The sequence below is a fragment of the Pecten maximus genome, chromosome 4 (genome assembly GCF_902652985.1).
Source record: "Pecten maximus chromosome 4, xPecMax1.1, whole genome shotgun sequence".
NCBI lineage: Eukaryota > Metazoa > Mollusca > Bivalvia > Pectinida > Pectinidae > Pecten > Pecten maximus.
The window spans coordinates 40,643,967-40,664,290 of NC_047018.1; the positions used below are offsets into that span (position 1 = coordinate 40,643,967).

General features: G+C 35.4%; 1 protein-coding gene across 6 annotated transcripts in view; it reads right to left on the reverse strand.

Annotated features, from left to right (window-relative positions):
- Positions 1–20,324, reverse strand: part of LOC117326085 (single-stranded DNA-binding protein 3-like) — a 108,921-nt gene that overhangs the window by 84,121 nt on the left and 4,476 nt on the right. For all 6 annotated transcript variants that reach the window (XM_033882693.1, XM_033882694.1, XM_033882692.1 and 3 more), the window contains 2 exons: positions 15,733–15,817; positions 1,372–1,413 (listed from right to left, as the gene is read on the reverse strand). In XM_033882693.1, coding sequence (XP_033738584.1) covers positions 1,372–1,413; positions 15,733–15,817 — 127 coding nt within the window. The remainder of the gene's footprint in view (positions 1–1,371; positions 1,414–15,732; positions 15,818–20,324) is intronic.

Consider the following 20,324-nt stretch of genomic DNA (forward strand, 5'->3'; position numbering starts at 1 on the left):
CTGTATACTGACCTCTGCTATAGACAAATAAACCTCTGTATACTGACCTCTGCTATAGACAGGTAAACCTTTGTATACTGGACCACTGCTATAGACAAATAAACCTCTGTATACTGACCTCTGATATAGACAGGTGAACCTCTGTATACTGGACCACTGCTATAGACAAATAAACCTTTGTATACTAAGCCTCTGCTATATACAGATAAACTTTTGTTTACTAAGCCTCTGCTATATACAGATAAACTTTTGTTTACTAAGCCTCTGCTATATGTACAGATAAACTTCTGTATAATGGATGTCTGTTTTAGACAGGTAAAAGCTCTGTATATATATTGGACATCTGCTCTACAGGTAAACATATGTATACTGGACCCCTGGTAAAGACAGATAAAACTCTGTTTTAGACAGGTAAAAGCTATGAATCCAAGATGCCTATTTAAGACAGGCAAACCTTCATAAACTGGACATCTGTTATAGACAGGTAAATCTCTGCCTAGTGGACATTGTTAACGACAGATAAACTCTGTATAAAGAACCTCCCTTTTAGACAGGCAAACCTCTAAATAGTGGACATTGTTACAGACAGATAAACTCTGTATAAAGAACCTCCCTTTTAGACAGGCAAACCTCTAAATAGTGGACATTGTTACAGACAGATAAACTTCTGTATAATGGATGTCTGTTTTAGACAGGTAAAAGTTCTGTATATATATTGGACATCTGCTCTACAGGTAAACATATGTATACTGGACCCCTGGTAAAGACAGATAAAACTCTGTTTTAGACAGGTAAAAGCTATGAATCCAAGATGCCTATTTAAGACAGGCAAACCTTCATAAACTGGACATCTGTTATAGACAGGTAAATCGCTGCCTAGTGGACATTGTTAACGACAGATAAACTCTGTATAAAGAACCTCTCTTTTCGACAGGAAAACCTCTATATAGTGGACATTGTTACAGACAGATAAACTCTGTATAAAGAACCTCCCTTTTAGACAGGCAAACCTCTATATAGTGGACATTGTTACAGACAGATAAACTCTGTATAAAGAACCTCCCTTTTCGACAGGAAAACCTCTATATAGTGGACATTGTTAAAACAAATTCTGTATAAAGAGCCTCCCTTTTAGACAGGTAAACCTCTATATAATGAACCCTTGTTTAAGATCTACACACATATCAGTTCATACATGGAAACTGATGGATGGTAGGATAGTTAAGACCTGTTTTCACTGTTGGGATCCAATGTATACATGTGCCAGACAATTTTGATATATACAGGTATGTAGTACAGGTGTACTGCTAGACACAGGTGTGTAAGACACAGGTGTTGTGTTGAGTGTGGTGTACGTGTAGTCATACTTACATGTGCTATACCGTTTACCCCATACCCTGAATTAACAAAACCCTGAAAAACACAAAGCACAGAATTAGCATCATATATATTGTCATATAGTGTTAAAGGTATTTCAAGTGATTTGTAGATTGTATATACTTCTGGTTAATTTTGTCATTTCATTTCAATAAAAAAACTTAATTGTTCAACGTACAGTGATCAAAGCCTATGTAATATTAATATACTAAGTAAACAAGCCTATGTAATATTAATATACTAAGTAAACAAATAATTCACGATTAACTGAACTACTAAACCACAAATCATTTTTAGATTTCAGAAAAGATAACATCTCATTTAAAAAATTTCATTCCACTGATTACAATATTGACAGAACAGACATGCTACAGTTTTAAGAACACAAAATCGACAAATTATGTCCTTAACATTTATTAGAATGTTTCCTTGTAAACACATGCTCCATTTCTTTTTCAATGACATCAATTGATGCTTTTCCCAAGTTTAATTTTTTCGTACATTCCAATTAATGGTATTGTCACTTGATGTTTACCTAGTCTTTGTAATAACGACACATACATCCGATGGAAGACTGCGTGGTGTGAATCATATTGGAGACAGACATGATATGCATGAATTATGAAATTTACACACAATTCACAGTAGAAGCAAAAACCCTGCAAAAACTGCACCATTATTGGTAAACTCTGAGTCAGCATTGTAAAATCCCACGCAGACCAGTGCATACTGGACCACAGGTATGGAAAAGATATTGTATCAAATGGACAATTTCCTGGTCCTACATAAATTTGATCGTTCATCAGAGGTTAGAACATGCTTCTTGCTGCCTCCATCTTAAAACAAGAGTCCATTATACAGAGGTAATTTTTTTTATACCTTATTCCACAGAGATAAAGTTCTGCAGGTTCTCTTCTGGTGAACTTTGACCTCTTAAAGATTTATACAGAGGTGATAATGGTTGATTTTTTATGCTGGGGGTCATTGTGAATCCATTGCTTTTCTTCCCACATCTTAGTATGAACCTTCAAACCTTAGAACCTGTATAAAATGGACCTTTTGACTAGTTTCCATAGGAACCTTCCAACCTCAGAGCCTGTATAAAATGGACCTTCGGCTTATTTTCATAGGAACCTTCAAACCTCAGAACCTGTATAGAATGGATCTTTAGCTTGTTTTCATAAGAACCTTCCAACCTCAGAACCTGTGTAGAATGGACCTTCAGTTAGTTGTCATAATAACCTTCCAATATCAGAACCTGTATAAAATGGATCTTCAGCTTGTTTTCATAAGAACCTTCAAACCTCAGAACCTGTGTAGAATGGACCTTCAGTTAGTTTTCATAAAAACCTTCCAATCTCAGAACCTGTATAAAATGGACTTCCAACATTATAATCTGTATCTTAACTGTTAAAATTAAAATGAGGATTGTCTTAGACAGTGGTTGGATAATACAAGGTTTGACCAGGATGAAGAATTCAGAGACAGTCAAAATTGGTCAGATTAAAAGGGTTATAGTATTTTATAACAGCTGTCAGATTCAAAGGGTTTCTGATTATGTGGTTTTAACAGTAGTCAGATTAAAGGTTTGGCCAGGTTCTTGGGAAGGTGACATGAATTCAGAGGTGACCGTCTATTAATAGAACTACACAACCAGTCCGTAGGCAGCAGAGCAGAAAATAGAATTGATTTTGTCTGATATTCTCTGCATATATCTTAAATATTTCATCTCCAATCATTGCCCATATGGAGAAGGTTGTAAACAATGGTGGGTCCTGGCTTGTGTAACACACCTATTAAACATTCAGAGACATTAAGTATGGCTTGGAAACCTTTCTGAATAGGACTTGTTTTTACGATCTTTTAAGAAATCTGTTTTAAAATTTTGTGTTTATCATAAAATATCAATCTTTTATTGTCAGCTTTGATATTTTTTTTCTCAGTTTTCAAATCACTTTTCTTAGTCTGAACTATTTTTTAATCTTATTTTTTAAAATATTTTTATACAAAACCAGCTAAGGCATGTTATGTAAGACAATGGAAGAAGAATGTGTAAATATCCAAAACATCGACAAATCTCCAGTCCATTTACAAAGCTTCAGTGTATACAGCAAGATTGGAACTTCAGAAAAAGACTACAGACTTGAAGATGAATTTTTATATGATCATGTGACCACCATCGCCCTACAGATAATTATATGCATTTTCTGAAGTCTACCCAAGCTAAATGACTATAGACCGTTTCATAAAACTCTTGTCAGGAAAAGGGTGAATTCTGTTGGTAGCAGAAGTATCATGGGTGAATCTCTACCATCCTAGTCCGATACTGATTTGCAGTTGAAATTATAAATAAAAGGACCGAGATCCCTATCACAAAGGAATGCTTTTATTTACTCTGTAGGTAAACTCTGACAATAGGGAAAGTCGTTGGTGATTTCTCTTACAGCACTCCCCAACAGGGAAACCAGGTATATATATATATATATATATACATATATATGCTGACTAGGCCTAGGCATAACACACTGTAGCCCTGATTACTGTAAACCTTCTGACAAAGAACACCAAGCCTGCAGCTCTGTTGAGCTGTATGTACGCTGTACACACACACACTCACACACACACCAGAGCGACATGGCCGCCCAGCAGGGAGCAGGCAGTCCCATGTTTACATTGAAGCCAATGTGATATCAACTATTGGTACAAAAACCAAACCGAAGACAAGACACCATGCTGCTATTTATTGACCTCCATCAAAGAGCTTATTCAAGCTCATTTGGACTAGTTGTCGGACATTGCTGTTTTTGAAAACTTTCCCACATAATTATCTGTCCATCTCAAAATATCTTTAATTCTGTGATAAATTTTCATTCTGAAATCTGCAGATATCAAAAAGGTAAAAAATGGAAATGGATGATGAGAAAAGGATGAGAACTTTTGATATAACACAAGACAATAATGGAGGGAGAGGGGGAGGGTCACGGATCAATTGTACATGTGCTGGATGGAGAAGGGGGGGAAATTCTATAAATAGAAAATTTATCTGATATGGTTTTTTGTTTTCTATCAAATTTTAACATATTTTGACAAGTAGGTAATGCAATTCAAATATTAACTTATTCAAAATCTGCTAATGATAATGAGCACTTTCACCTTCAGATAGACCTGTATTTAAAATATGCGGCAAATAGTGAAAATTACCTCATATTGAATGTAGCTATGTACATAACAACTGAGATTAATACTGGTTTCTAAAGTATATTCATACACAATATGGTATAAATGAATTTGCTCTTGGATACCTGACCTTGACCTTTGTGTGACACATCCGTATAGTATGTAATCTGAATCCTGCGTGCCCCCCCCCCCCCCCCAAATAAACAGCACAGAATCCTTTATTAGTCCTCCTTGGATCCTGGTATTGATGGCAACATTTCCTGTGGTACCTCAGAGCAGTGCCCTAATTTCTCCATTCTCCTCCCACTGGGGAGCCCACGTAGAAGGATCCCCCATATGGAGCCCCCCCTATATAATAATTGCATTAATAACCATAGCAGTAGCATCTGTAAGCTGACAAACTATGACTAACACACAATTACAACTTTCTACTTTTGTAGCATCAATATACCACTGACAACATGGGGACAGGGGCCTGCTTCAAATCTAACAGTAATATATGGTAAACACTGAATCAATGAGATAGAATAAAATCAAGAAACTTTGAAAAATAAAGAAAATATCACTTAAAACTTCAAATTGAAGTTTTTCAGAACTATATAGTATAAGATACATTTCTTCTATTCACTATACAAAAATTCAGTATCAGGGATTTTCCTATAATAGAAGCAGGGTCCGTTAAAGGACTCATTCCCCTAAAAAAATCTTGTGAAAATTCCCAATTTGTCACCGAAAAATTCCCAATTTTGAAGTCACTTTTAAATGATTAAGTATGTTTATATAAAAAGACCTATATTAAGTCACTTTTAAAAATTAGAAACCAGCTGTTTTTCCAAGCCTATCTTTGTAAATCTTCTTCCTTTTTTGAAGTTATAATTTCAAGAAATTCCGTTTTACAATATAACTTCTAGTGATTATGTTATCAGGTTTTTACTTTTTAGTATAAATTCATTTGAAAAAATAAAGAAACCAAAATGTTCTCCTTGTATTTCTAGTAAACCTATTTGATCAAAGCTGCATCTACATGTTAAATTCTACTTAAACTTTTTCCGAGAACAAAGGAAATATAACACATTTATATAATTCTCTAAAGTGTCAGACGATGGGGTTTTCGTGCGTATATATACACTTTTTATCTTAATACAACATATCCGTCACATTGATCAACACAGATTCAAGTATCACACTTATTTGCCCAGAATCCCTATTAGAATGATTATGCTGATAACATTATTTCTTTTTTTCAATGAGCAGTACCTCAATAGGTCAAATCAGGCTCCAACCACCTAACCCATATAAACTTGTACAACTGAATCGGGTTGACATTGAGACCTGGTAATCCTTTTGAGTTAGGTTGGATAAAACAACTTGTTGAGAGATAAGTCTTACTAATTCAAAGTATTTGTAATCTTATTTAATACTAATGTGACCAGAATTATCAACTTTAATATATTCACTAAACAGATACATATTTCTGTGAAATTACAAAGTGATAATTCAATGAAATTACGGTCAAACCTGCCTTAGTGACCACCTAAACTAAGTGGCTCCCTCTCATATGACCATATCTTCTCACATGAATGCTAATTACCATACAAAGCTACCTTAACCTGGATTAAGAGACCACCTGTCATGTGACTTTTTCCATTCCCTCTGTTGGAAGGTCACATATGACAGGTTTGACTGTAAAAGATGTTTGTGTATGTTCAATTATAAAGGAAATTGTAATAAATGCTATAACAATTATGTAAATATTTCAAAACAATCTACAACTTTTATCAACTCGGAAAGTAATCCAAAATTTATACCTCCATTATATTTTGATAAAATAAATTTGACGTAATAAACTGAAGTTACAAATACTATTACTTATTGGGTATATAACATAAATTTGACGTAATAAACTGAAGTTACAAATACTATTACTTATTGGGTATATAACATAAATTTGACGTAATAAACTGAAGTTACAAATACTTTTACTTATTGGGTATATAACATAAATTTGACGTAATAAACTGAAGTTACAAATACTATTACCCGGTACTTATTGGGCATATAACATAAATTTGACGTAATAAACTGAAGTTACAAATACTATTACTTATTGGGTATATAACATAAATTTGACGTAACAAACTGAAGTTACAAAACTATTACTTATTGGGTATATAACATAAATTTGACGTAATAAACTGAAGTTACAAATACTATTACTTATTGGGTATATAACACCGATCATTTATATATGGAGATGATATTTTAGTAACTCAGTCACAAAATTGACAGGAAATTCCTCAAGGATGCTCTCCCTTTTGTGATGCTACCCTGGAATGTACGTCCAGTTTGATTGGGCATCAAAAACATACTAGAACTGAACAATGAATTTGTGGTTACAGCAACTTGTTGATGGTAGATTATCTATGATACTTAGGAACAGTAACTCATGATAATAGTGTTTCAGTCAAATTGGGATAAATTGCCTATCTTGTAATGAAGATGATTCATTTCAAAAAGTTTTAAAAATATGGCCCCTGTATACTTGTAAAGTTAAGCATTGTCTAGAAAACTTCCTTACAATGTTTGTGTGATGTTAGAATATAATGTTTATCTCAGAACAATTGCAAAACAAGTTGTATCAACTTATGTTAATCACATTTGTTGGCCTGTTTGAAAGTGTGAGAGGGTTCTTATTGTGGGGGAAACCAGAGTACTAGATGAAAACCCAAGGTGGGTGGGGTAGGAGAAAAACTGTACCTTTCCTCATCCGATTGGAGAATTGAACCCCAAAATGAACGGTGTGTGTGTTACTACTGTGTCAACCAACCTGTGGCCTGGTTGCCTACCAAATTATCAGCACTGCTGGTATATTGACCCTGATATCAAATGGTGAAGCCAGTCTAAGATGGTTGTGGCCTGGTTGGACTGGTTACTGGTGGTTGCCTACCAAATTATCAGCACTGCTGGTATATTGACCCTATATTGTGTACGTGGTGAAGCCAGTCTAAGGTGGTTGTGGCCTGGTTGCTGGTGGTTACCCAATAAATGATCAGGTAACTGGCGGTAAATATTAGTCCTTTATTATATGGTGAAGCCACAATGTTAGGTTGGTGTGGCCTGGTTGGACTGGTTGCCGGTGGTTGCCTACCAGAGGTTTAACCTTCAGCGCTGGCAGTGTGTTAACTAGCAGCAGCTTTACAGTGCCTTGTATTGATTTTCAAGTTATCTTGTGCAGAAGTTTTTTTCCCTCAGTCAGTAGAACACATCTCCAACCAAACACCATGACAATAGGAGGAGGAACAGTAGGAGCAGACTTTGATATAACACCAAGCCCCAAAGCCCATCCCCTGGGACATATTCTGTCCCCACCCCACAAGGTAGCCATCCCATCCCTGGCTCTTTAGCAAGCAATGGTTATCTTGACACCTGGTTTCCACCTGTGGTTTTCGGCCGACTGATTTTGTCACTCCCTCATGATATTCTATATTCAAATGTCCAGTCGACCCCTGTAGGACCTAGAATTCTTTCTGTTTCGGAACTATCCAAATTTTTTTATCATTTTAATTGATGAAATGACTTGGAAAGGTGAAAAATCAATAATTATAGCAAATGTATATCAATGCTGTAGCATGGTCTCCCAATTCCTCGTTTTAATTGCTTCTTCAGACTAGAATTAAATTCAGACAGGTGGGTTGATCATCCATGTCAAATTTCAAACCGATAGTGTTGTGGATGGAATATTCTGTCCCTAAATGAACGTATTGAAGTGTTTGTGGCTTACTGCAGCCGTCCATAAACAAGGCTACTCCAAAGATTTCTAAGCTCACAAACTGCACTGTGCAAGAAACTTTACAAACACATACATTTAAACCAACAAATAAAACTCCAATTCGTTGTTCCTTTTTGGAAGTTACACGAATACGATCGACATGAGGGAGAACAGATTTGTATTTATTCATCTTCTGCTATTCAAACTATTTCCTTTTTTTCAAAATTCGAATATGAAAACATTTACTGACTGATTGAATGAAAACTTGATAAATAAATCAATGAACTGTATAATACGATAATGGCAATTAAGTGTGTGCAAAACTGTTCGAGTGTTACCAGACCAAAACGGAAATTTCTTAAATTTTCATTTTTTGTCTCAACAAAAATTAAGGATATTTATAAGACCAAAGAGATTTTTACAAGACATGTATTACTAAGTTTTGAATTTTATTTATTTATTTCATGAACGAAGGTGATAAGAAACATTGAAAAAAAGACATTTTAACACATATTTTGGATAAAATACAGACATCACATCACAATAACGTACACTAATAATGTGGTGTAAAGCTATGTTTGATAAAGATGTGCAGCAGCAAATAATGTTTCTATAAAAAAAAAATAAAAATTATGTTGGACATTTCTGCCACCATTGGTTTTTATTGAAAAATTTGAGAAAAAAAAGGGTCTTATTAAACGTGCTTCAAATAAAAGTACCTGTGGAACTGTGACCTTGAACTTTGACCCTTGACCCTGAAATTTTAATGATTTACATGATCATGTCATCATATCAGCTATGATATTGTGAAGTGCAGAAGATTGTTTTCATCAACTCTTTGCCTGCTGTGTAATTCCCTGTCACTAGCTACTAAGCAAATATTGCTGTATTTCACCAGTTTTTAATTACAAAATAAAAATAAGTTTTCTTCAAATATTAATGTCTCGACATGATGTATCTTTCCTTCAAATGGCTGCATCAATCCCTGTTGTCCAATTTATGGAAATGCTGTAAAGTTATAGTCCGTGAAGTAAAATTGTCTAACTTTTAAATTGGTAACATTTTGATTTATAAAAAATAAATGTGAATGACCATTGCCAGTGCTACCATAGGAATTATGGGTTGTAATATAACACATTTCATACTTAGAAATTCAGAAAACAAAATTATCCAGGTGAGGTGGGATGTCCCATGGTCTGTGGCAGACGGAAAAATCAGCAAAGGCAGGATTTCCTACCCACAGCAGGCAAAGATTTGGCAGTACATATACTATAGCTTACTATACCTGATGAGAAGCTACTCAGAAACAAAGATTTCATATATATAAAGTACTATCAAGGTCACAGTTAGGTTACAATTATAAAATCAAAAGACCATTAATTCAATCTAGAGACAATCAAGACAAAATGCTTAACTTTTCTTGGATAAGGAATCTACAATGTTTTGTTTGGGATATCAAGATGGATTGGTAAACATCTGAAAGGTTGTTGAGATTTTAGTAAGTTGACAATATTTTCTAGAATCAAAGTCTAACCTAAATTTAAACTGTTAAAATGCATTTTCCCCAATACGTTCCTATAACTTACTACAAGAATTCATTGGTGACAAAAGTTCAGGAAAGCCCAAGAAACTACGATGTTCATATTGCCTTCAAACCTTCAAAGATTTTGAAACCTTTATGAGCCTTTTCTAGCTCTTTAAAAGAACCTTTTACAATTCAGGAAGTGTTTGTAACTCCAAAAGAGCTACAGTGAATTGGCTGTCACCATGTCCCCCCCCCCCCCCCCCCCCTCCCTCCTACTATGTTTATTTTCCAAATGTTCACTCTTTTAAACAAATGTTGTAATACTTTCTCCCATTTGTCCAGAAAAAGGTTGATTATACAACACATATGATCAAATAACACATCCCTGTTACATACCCATCCATATTCTATGGGAATTTCAGAGAAATCCCTACAAATGCTTTCCACTGCCATTCCTGTATAAACCTGTCCCCTCATTTTGTGTCACGGATCATGTGTCAGCAACGTGGGTTCATAACAGTAGAAACTAGATACTTGCTTCAAATCAAACAGTGAAGTGAATAACTGCTTTATGACTAAAACAATTGATTTGACTTTGAATTGGTATCCACAAAATACATAATCAATGACATATAAGTGAGGAGGGAGAGGGGAACTATTTTATACCCCCCCCCCCCCCCCCCCATAAAGTTAATTCACTAAAATCAGTTTTAAAAATATTTCTTTAAATTTATAATCCCTATATTTCTTTGAGACAGTTACAAGACAATGGAAAAGCTGCTGAATACGACAAACAATGACCAAGTGGCTTCAGTGATCTCGGATTTCCTTTGAGTTGATACAAGGTTTCAGGCTCCGGTTTCATTGATGAACCTTAACTTCAGGAAATTTGTTATTTAAAAAACTCTTGCATTACAGATTTCAAGGAAAAAAATCTCAGTTCAGGAATCATCCTTGAATTCTTAAAAGTTTTCCTATGAAAAATTTCAAGTTAGAAACTTGAAGAGAAGAAAACTGATCCAACAGGCCCCTGATTTGTAGGAAAAGCGAAGCAGTCATACCAAAGCAGTCTAAAATTGGACATGAAACCTATCAGTCAAAACCAGTTTTTGGGAATGTACAAAAAGACTGGCTCTGGCATCTAAAATGATTTTTTTTGCTGCAACCAAGTGACAATTGATGTCATCTAGTACTTGTTCTTTGCAATGTACTTGCTGGGTATCTGTGATTGATCAGTGATGATCAGAGCAGGATAAGCCAGTCCTTGATTGGTGACTGGTTCGCTATTGGTCACCAAGTGCTTTAGCAGCATATGCACAACACACACCATTGGATTTGCAACATGTTACTGTCCTTTAAAAGAAAATGTCTTTGCATTATAGCAATGCATTGGTACACATGACCAAATGGTTCGAATCAACACTTTTAAATTATTTCTTTGACAAATTTGGTGAACTCAATTCTGTAGAGGTAGACCACAAAATCACCATGAATTTCAGATAAGTATAGTCTCTTATAATACAGTAAAATTTGTTTATATTGAATTCAAAAAGATAAGATGAAATACTTCTTAATATCCAAAATTTGCTATACGGTTTTGAAATATTCAGTTTGAGCCAAATTCAGTGATCTTAATTTACTTAGTAACAAGCATGCTAGGTATTGCTAAAATGTCTTCTAGTGGCCACAGGTAAAAATAGTTACAGTGATCTTGACCCAAAAACCCTGAAACACAAACTTGATCTGTAGCTACTCATACTTAAGTTATCAACTTTCACCAACCTACTTTGAAGCATGGGTGAGAAAAGTGCAGAAAACAAGGAGGGAGGACTAACAGACAGACAGACATGAAGAAAACCTGTAGTCCCACGGTAGGGGACTTTTAAGCAGAAATATGTATCAAGCCTGTTTGTCCTAAGTTTTATTGCAACTACCAGCGAATCTCATCCAAGACTAGTTCCCATTATCCTGTATGCCATGATGTCAGTGCTTGCTGTACTTCCGACAACTTGCAGATGTTTACGTTTAGAAATGCTTGTATTTGTATGCAGCAAACAATTAAATTAAAAGAATTGGAGAGGACTTATATAGGCTTATCTGTTGTCCAATCCATTTGTTTTATAACAATAAAATTAAAAGAATCAACCAGGTCCTGTTCAATGCAACCAGCCTCCAAAGTTTGCCATCTTGTCACAGATTGTCCTTCACCATTTGCAACCCCAGACTACCCTTTGCCATTTGCAAATAAACTTCCCCAGGAATGGTCACCGTTGATTGGTGCTGGCTGATATTGTTACGGTTAATAATCATTTTTAAAATTCATTCTTATTATTTGAACAGTAGCTATATAGTTAGGTTAAGAAATTCCTAGTATTCATTTTATACTGCAATGCCGTGATTGTCTGTGTAAAAGGTAAGAAAATTCTAGAATAGATAATAATGGAACATTTTTGATAATTATTTTACAATACATATAGGTCACAATTAACACATCTTGACAGGCTTATCAAAACTGCCATGTGGATATTAATTTATGCCGGCCAAATGAGGATAAAAAACCAATGTTGAGATGTCCATTTTTTCAGGGTTTGATCTTAGAATGTGTCAGTCATATTTCAAAGCCAGTCATATCACGATACGGTACTTATTCTTGAAACACTCTTTTCTTGTCTTACATTTTACCCATGGTAACCATGACTGTTGTCATATTATTTTGTCTTAGTCAAGGTGTAATTAAGCATTTCATCAAATGACAATTATTTGAAAAGATCCTGTGCATCAGTATACGTAATTGGCTTAAATTGGCCTACTTTTGAAGCTTGTCTGTAGAAGATTAAGACAAGTATTTATAAACCCTTTAACCCTTTATAAGGATTGAAATCACTGTTAGTGAGGAAAATCTACACATTCCCTAGACTGTCCTATTGGTCACTGTGCCATTTTGTCCCTAGACTGTCCTATTGGTCACTGTGCCATTTTGTCCCTAGACTGTCCTATTGGTCACTGTGCCATTTTGTCCCTAGACTGTCCTATTGGTCACTGTGCCATTTTGTCCCTAGACTGTCCTTAACTCTGCACTTCTTGTTCTGGTGTATCATCAGGATGTGTAGAGTTTTCCAAATATCATGTAGGAGCTAGTTCATTAAGAAGTCACCTTATAAGTGTATGTCATAAAGCTTCCCTCTTTTAAATATCATAATACAAGTGTCGGGATATTTCAAGAATTGTTTGATACAAGGACTCGAATGTGAAGTATTAACTTTCATTTTACATGTTACTCTATCTGGAGACAAGATGTACTCATGAAAGCCTAGAGGCCTTGGAGACAACATTGGTAACCCTAGATACAAATTTAAATATTGAGACAACACAGTTACCCTAGATACAACACAGTAACCCTAGAGACAACACAGTAACCCTAGAGACAACACAGTAACCCTAGATACAACACAGTAACCCTAGAGACAACACAGTAACCCTAGATACAACACAGTAACCCTAGATACAACACAGTAACCCTAGATACAACACCGTTACCTTAGACACCACAGTTACCCAAGAGACAACACCGTTACCTTAGACACCACAGTTACCCAAGAGACAACATGTGATCATGGATACAACATTCAATCTTGGAGGCAACCTTTTACTATAAAGTCTCAATTTTTATCACTCGGTTTAAACTGACAATTTGCTTTATAAGTGTGATTTCTTAGTTCACAATCTTTGCTGTGTTAATGTTACACACCTGTCAAAAGGCAGGTAAATTACCGAAATAGACCTGTGGTCTCAATAGACAGCTGAAAAGGCAGAGCATCATTAATAGACCTATAGTCTTAGACTAGCTGGTTATTTGGGAAAAGTTATATTAATAACCCATTTCCATAATAAATAATATCAATGAAATCATAATTTCCATGAAGTTATCACATTTGACCTTGGATAAGCTTATCCTCTTGCCTGTCAGTAAGACTTAGAGACTGAATATCACTACATCATACCTGCAGGCATATTGTACTATCTATCTCCAGTTTTTAAATTCTAACCACAAATGCTCAAAAATATGCTAATGGTTTATAACAAGAGGTCCAAAGTGCCTACAGATATTACTCACCTGAAAATGTACACAATCATTGACAAAATACATTCAAGAATTGATAATAAGACTTCTCCAGTTTTGGGCTCTGTTTCTCAAAATGGACACTACCGACTGTAGGAAATCATGTTGGTAATTATTTGTAAAAGTGTAAACGCAATGACTTCAGCATTAGTTCCAAAGGATAGAGTGCAAACTCTTAGACCCATGGCAACATGAGTGTATTAAAGCTTGCATTCCCAGCAAATGGTTTAGTTAGGGACCAACTATGTATGCTACAACCCAGTGACTATGACATCAATGCAGGGGCTGAGCTGATGGACCTGAATTCTGACCACAATTGTGTCAGTGTCTTCACAACTTGGATGCATATGTTAACATTGGAGATCTTGACTATTTAGTGGGGATCTTGCATATTTTCTATGTAATATATAAGAGACTAGTTCTGAGTCTTAATCAGCGTAATATGAATTGCTATGTTTGTAGAGACCAGGAAGCTGATTCTATAGGCATAAGATTTATCTCGCAGTGCCTTGCAAAAATATGCACATTTCAAAGATATGATGCAAGGGTCTCCTAAGTAGAGCTTGAACCTAGGACCAACATTAGTAGCATGAATGTCTATGTCCGTAGTTTTATAACCAGGCATTTGAATGCTGTATGCAGTTTGCTACACACCCCGACCACTCCATTTTGTGATAGGTAAACAAGATCCTTTAATAAGGCTGGAAGATTAAGCTTTTAAAGATCTATATCTATTTTCCATGAAGGATTTCAACATGGAATCCGCTGGTCAACGGATGTACGAAAGTCCTTGATCAAATTTGGTTACAATCCCTTCAACCATAAGGAAGGTAAAACCTCTCCTATTCGGTCTTGTTCCTAAGACTTTGATTTAAACATCTTTGGTAAAACAACAACCTTGCCATTGTGGATTAATATTATGTTAAAGAAGCAGATGGGAAGGATGGACATTGCATAAGCTCACTCACATAGCCTATAATGGGCTACTTGAACTTAAACCTTTACCAAAGCAGCAAATACAAGGGAATTTGGTTTTCATATCATCTGCTTCATTTTTGCAACATTTTCTCTCCAATCCCCTATAGATTGACATGGTCTCAATATTTATTGGGAGTGTTAGACTATAGAGAAACTGTTGCCATTTTCACGCAATAAAAGCAGGCAAAATCAACAATATAGCGAAACATTCATCACTATGTAAACATCCCGCTCTAGGTGATCTATGACGACACAGAAGTTTGTATACAATAATTCATAGTGATGAGATAGTGATCACATACATCAATAATCAATTATACATTTCATAACTAATCATCAATACATTTTCCTGTGTTTTAGATTTCATAGCCGACCGTATTTATGCGCGAATAAGCCCCCTTCTTCGTATTTGCAGATTCATCAATTTTAAAATAGTAGCATAAAACTGGTTCACAAATAAGCCCTTGCCAAACTTAATTAAATGCTGGATTTTATACCAGAGGCTTATTTGATGATACATAAAATGCATTATTAAGATTTTCATTGATATTCCTACGCAAATTCCAAGTAATTAAGAAATTTTTGGCTTAGGAAATATAATACAAATAATGCAATAGAGAGAGACATCGTTTTCAATGAATACTGCCAATTGTTTAATTGCTTAATATGTTACAAGTATATAATCGACTACAGATTTGTGACCTGTGACCAATATCTCATCACTACTATCTCATTCAGAAGAATGGGGACAAGCAAAGATCAAGGGAGTAGAGAGTTATTACTTACATAATCATGAAATGCTTTAGCTTCACTTGAGTGATCACATGTTTCTCGCCTCTCTGGTGCTGCACAATATAAATCCCAAAACACACTGCAAAACAAAAGCAAAAAATGCATGAATTCTTCAAATAACCAGTTTTATGGGACAAAAACTAAGTCTTTTCTTCTTTATCCCGGCAGCAGTGTTTTACTGCGACAATTGTATAGAAAGCATTTTTTTTTACTAAACAAGGAGCCATTTTTTTTCAGTGTAAAATTCTAAATATGGTAAAAAAAGACAAAGAACTTCAAATCAATAAAACAAGAGCAAAGCATGAAGAAATCATAAACATCTTAATAATAAGACTGGGTGCTCCAGTTGGCAAAGAAATTTAAATAAAAAATAGTTCAACAGATAGAGCTTGCACTTTCATACAAACAAAGATTCCTCATCACTATTGTAGGATGGTCAAGACCAATTTTGGTCAAAATTCACCCAGCCATTTAGGATTGGTATACTCAAGATATCAGAGGGGCTCCATGTCATGACATCAGGTCTAAAAGCTCAGGTGATTACAGGATCAGAGACTAAGAAAACAAACGCTGTCAGGGCTTTTATTCACTGGTTTGGAATGGGACATTTTTGTCTCATTTTAGGAAGAAATTGATGACTTTTGAAATTTTCATGAGTAAATTGCAAATTTGGACAAGTCTTTCTTGTACAACTATATTAGGCAAAACAGTTGTTAAACTTTCATTTTTGTCTTTGCTGTCAGGGGAAAATGAAGTCATTGAAAGAGATATAGTACACCAAATATGCCCCAAACACAGGGACACATGGAAATAAAACGACCATCATCATAAACTAAAATTCAGAATGTAACATTTGGTCATCCCAAGAGGTATTAGCCTAGAAAAATTTGACAATTGTAGCTATCAGAGCACAAGATATATACTCTGTATAAAGTAATGCATGAGCATATTGAAGTGCAAACCAATAATTCTTCCTTCATGGTGTAGTCTAGTATTGCTGAGGGAGTAAACAAGTGGCATTTACTTGAAGCATTTGCTTGAAAACATTTCAGTTAAGACAAGATGGGGACATCTTGACTTACAACTAAGGCATTTAATTTAACCATGCTCATGCTGGATCTTGAAGGAATGATATAGGACATACTAGCAGGCAAGTAACAGTTTCTTTCTATCATGAGAATGGATGGGTATGTGATCAAAATATGTGCCTTGTACCTTCAAAATGACATGCATCTAGGCAAGTAAACTAGTCGAAGACATTGCACAACATTTCAAAAATAAAAACTTGATTAAGCACACTTTCTGCAAACGTCAAATATGCACATTTTTCCTCAAATGATTATCATAATGACAATACTCTTGAAATAAATAGAAAAATTACATCAAAATCAGTTGATGCTTTTATGGGCCTTTCCTCCCATCCTGCATAACAGATTACAACCATGAAAACAGATATCAAGATGATTTTCAGCTGTTTCAGGAAAGTAATTTTCACCAAAACAATGATTTCACAAAAAACAATGATATACTATTATTTAAATCATCTTTAAGCTACATGTGTAAATAAAGAATTGGACAAAAACGCATTAATATCCATACATATTTAAGGTGGTTCAATATTTTTTTTTCAATTGGGCAATTATTTTAGGCTATAAATAGGTGAAACTCAGGACAAATTTTCTTCAAGCCAGTTTCGAGATTGCTTTGCTGAAACACTCAAAAATATAGATGGCCTTTTTGTAGCACTGCTGAGGCAATGGTAGACCATATTTGAGAAGTTGTCTACACTGGTCACAAATCGGTGCTTAATTCTGGATTTATAGAATCTGCAGATCTCGAGCTGGAAATGAACCACTATCAGTCTCTATAACATTCATTTCTAAGAAATATTGTCTTATTCTACAGCATCACACGACTGAACTGTCATCAGTCAGAGTCTTGGTGGCCATATTGCTTTATTTTTTGGAGTTGGATTTTCAAAATGGAAAGTAGGCTGAGGGGTGACACATCATGGCATAAGATCACTTGCTCTCTGACCAGGTGAGCTAACGAGCTGAATATTGAGGTGTGGAATCAAGTTTGTGACATTTCTTCTTGGTGTAACATTGACTTTGCAGCAGGTAGAGATCTGGTGGTTGACTGGGCTGGCCAGTAGCGATACATCTGTCTAGGTTCTTAAAGCTACAGAAGATTTTGGGCATCTGGCCAAAATTTAGTCGGCAACATCATGATTTCGGGTAAGAAATGGTCATATATTCAGTTGAGTCATACGTTTGATTCAGATTGATCCATTAGTGGGGTTTCTGTTCAAGTCCTTGACCAATCTTTTTTAAATCATGATACCTAAGGATCTGGTCCAAACAGATAAATGATGATTTCTGATCCATTCATGTAAAGCCGGATTGTCTATAAGACATAACAGCAGCTTGAAGGAATCTAAACTTAGATCAAAATCCGAACATGAGCGAAGTGCAGAAACTATGACATATTAGTTTGACTAATCTAAAGCATCTAAAGGATGTAACTCCAGTGCTTATGCCAGATCCTAGATTTCTGTCAATGATGTACTCATCCATGAGCTCGAAGGCTGTCAAAAGCTGTTAAATGGTGCGAGCCAACAGTTATAAATAATCTAATTTTGTGACATATACTGCAGTCCTGTATTCATCCATATTTTGAGAATACCAATTTTCACAATCTATATACCTCAGTTAATTTCAGATCGGAACTCCTCTCAATAAATCTGTGCTCTGAGTAATGGAATTCCAAAAGCTGGTTGATATGATTGTCACCAGATAGTACCACTGTAAGCATCGATGCAGTAGAGTTGAACACCATCAACTGAGCAGAGATTACATCATCAAGACTGAGCATGGGATCAACTAATAATTATTTCCATCAAACTTTTGGGGACTTTATACAGGACACAATGAGATCTTACTGGACATGTCAGACATGTTTCTTGCAGACCCCATTGACTTTAAGCATGCACCATTTAAGTTAAACACATGCCATCCTGAATCATGACTGGACCGAGATGATACCAAAGGACCTACAAATGAACATTGTCCTCAACACATGTCCGAGACATTACCTGAAAGATGTATATCAACTGGGTTGGGGAGTTACACGAGGACCTATGGGTTAAAAAATACCCAGTAAATTTACCCTCCTACAAATGTATCTCTTACTGCATATACGCATGCATTACAAACAATTAAGAAGTTTACACAAATGATGGGACCAATTGTAATCAGGTTAGTGCAGGAAGGAAATAAAAAAGATCTCTGTGTATTCGAGACACCAGATCAATTTGGGCTTTGCTGATGTCCTCTATACAGAAGAAAAGTCCTTTTACTCTAAAGTAACCAATATTAAGTCACCTCATATGATCATGTAGTGGGATGTTACTAGTCCAATATTCTTTAAACTGCCATGTGAGCACCATCAAGTAAACAGAGGAAAATACTGTCATTTATATAAATTTAAACAAATCCTGCTAATTGATGAAAGCATGACTTGTCTTCCAGGATGAGCATTAAACAATCACTTATCAACTGCATTCACAATCCATCAAATACTTCGACTGAAGATACACTATTACTTTTGGCATTTGTTTGTTCAAGATGTCACATCCTTTCACAACAGCTAATTTGGACAAATAAAGATGCTCACAGATGATGTTGTGGCCACTTGCAACCTCATGATTATGGAATGGGACACAAAACATGTTAAATGTATCCTTAAAAACTTCAACAGGTACTCTTTAGTGAACCAAGTAAAATAACCACCAATGGACAAATGCATAAACCATTAATAAGTTTGAGCAAATTACAACATGAATGGGACCGATTCTTCAAAGCATACTACTTATTGGTTAAGCATAAATCATTAAATAGGTTAACAAGTAAATGTCAGTGATATTTGTTTGATTGCTTGGTTCATCGCCCTGTGAACAGCCAGGGTCATTTTGAGGTTGGGTCTCCTTGTAGTAGTTGGTGACTACCTCACTGAACATCATGCGGATAGGCCCTTTGCATGCCATCCAGAGCAATTTCATAAAGTTTCATGTCCAAGAACAACCACAACAGCACAAACTGACCTGTTTCTTAGCCTCCCAAAAAACACAAACTGACACAGGAAGGGAGTGTCGAACTACGCACTTCAGATCTTCACCTGGGATTATGTGGCACAAGCTCTTACCGACTAAGATGGGAATACAGAGTACCCAACTCTGATTAATGAGTATACAACATCTACTTAAAGGTCTTAGATCCTGAAATAATCCCAGACATGGACTTATGTTGGATAAATATGGTAATGCAACAGGAATACAATCAGTTTTGGACATCAGGAATTCAAGGTATACACCACCAACTACATAGCATACATCAAGACTTTTTTAAAAGTGTGCAGAGGTTTGAATATCCATAACAGCTGTTTAAAGATTTTGGGGCCACTCAATGATATCTTTTAAAGTGTTGTCAAACTGAAATGCCATGAACTAAACAAGACAGAATAACACTTTATACAGATCTGGAAGAAAGCATATAAGCAGAAAGGAAAATATAGGTGTGTAGTATTGT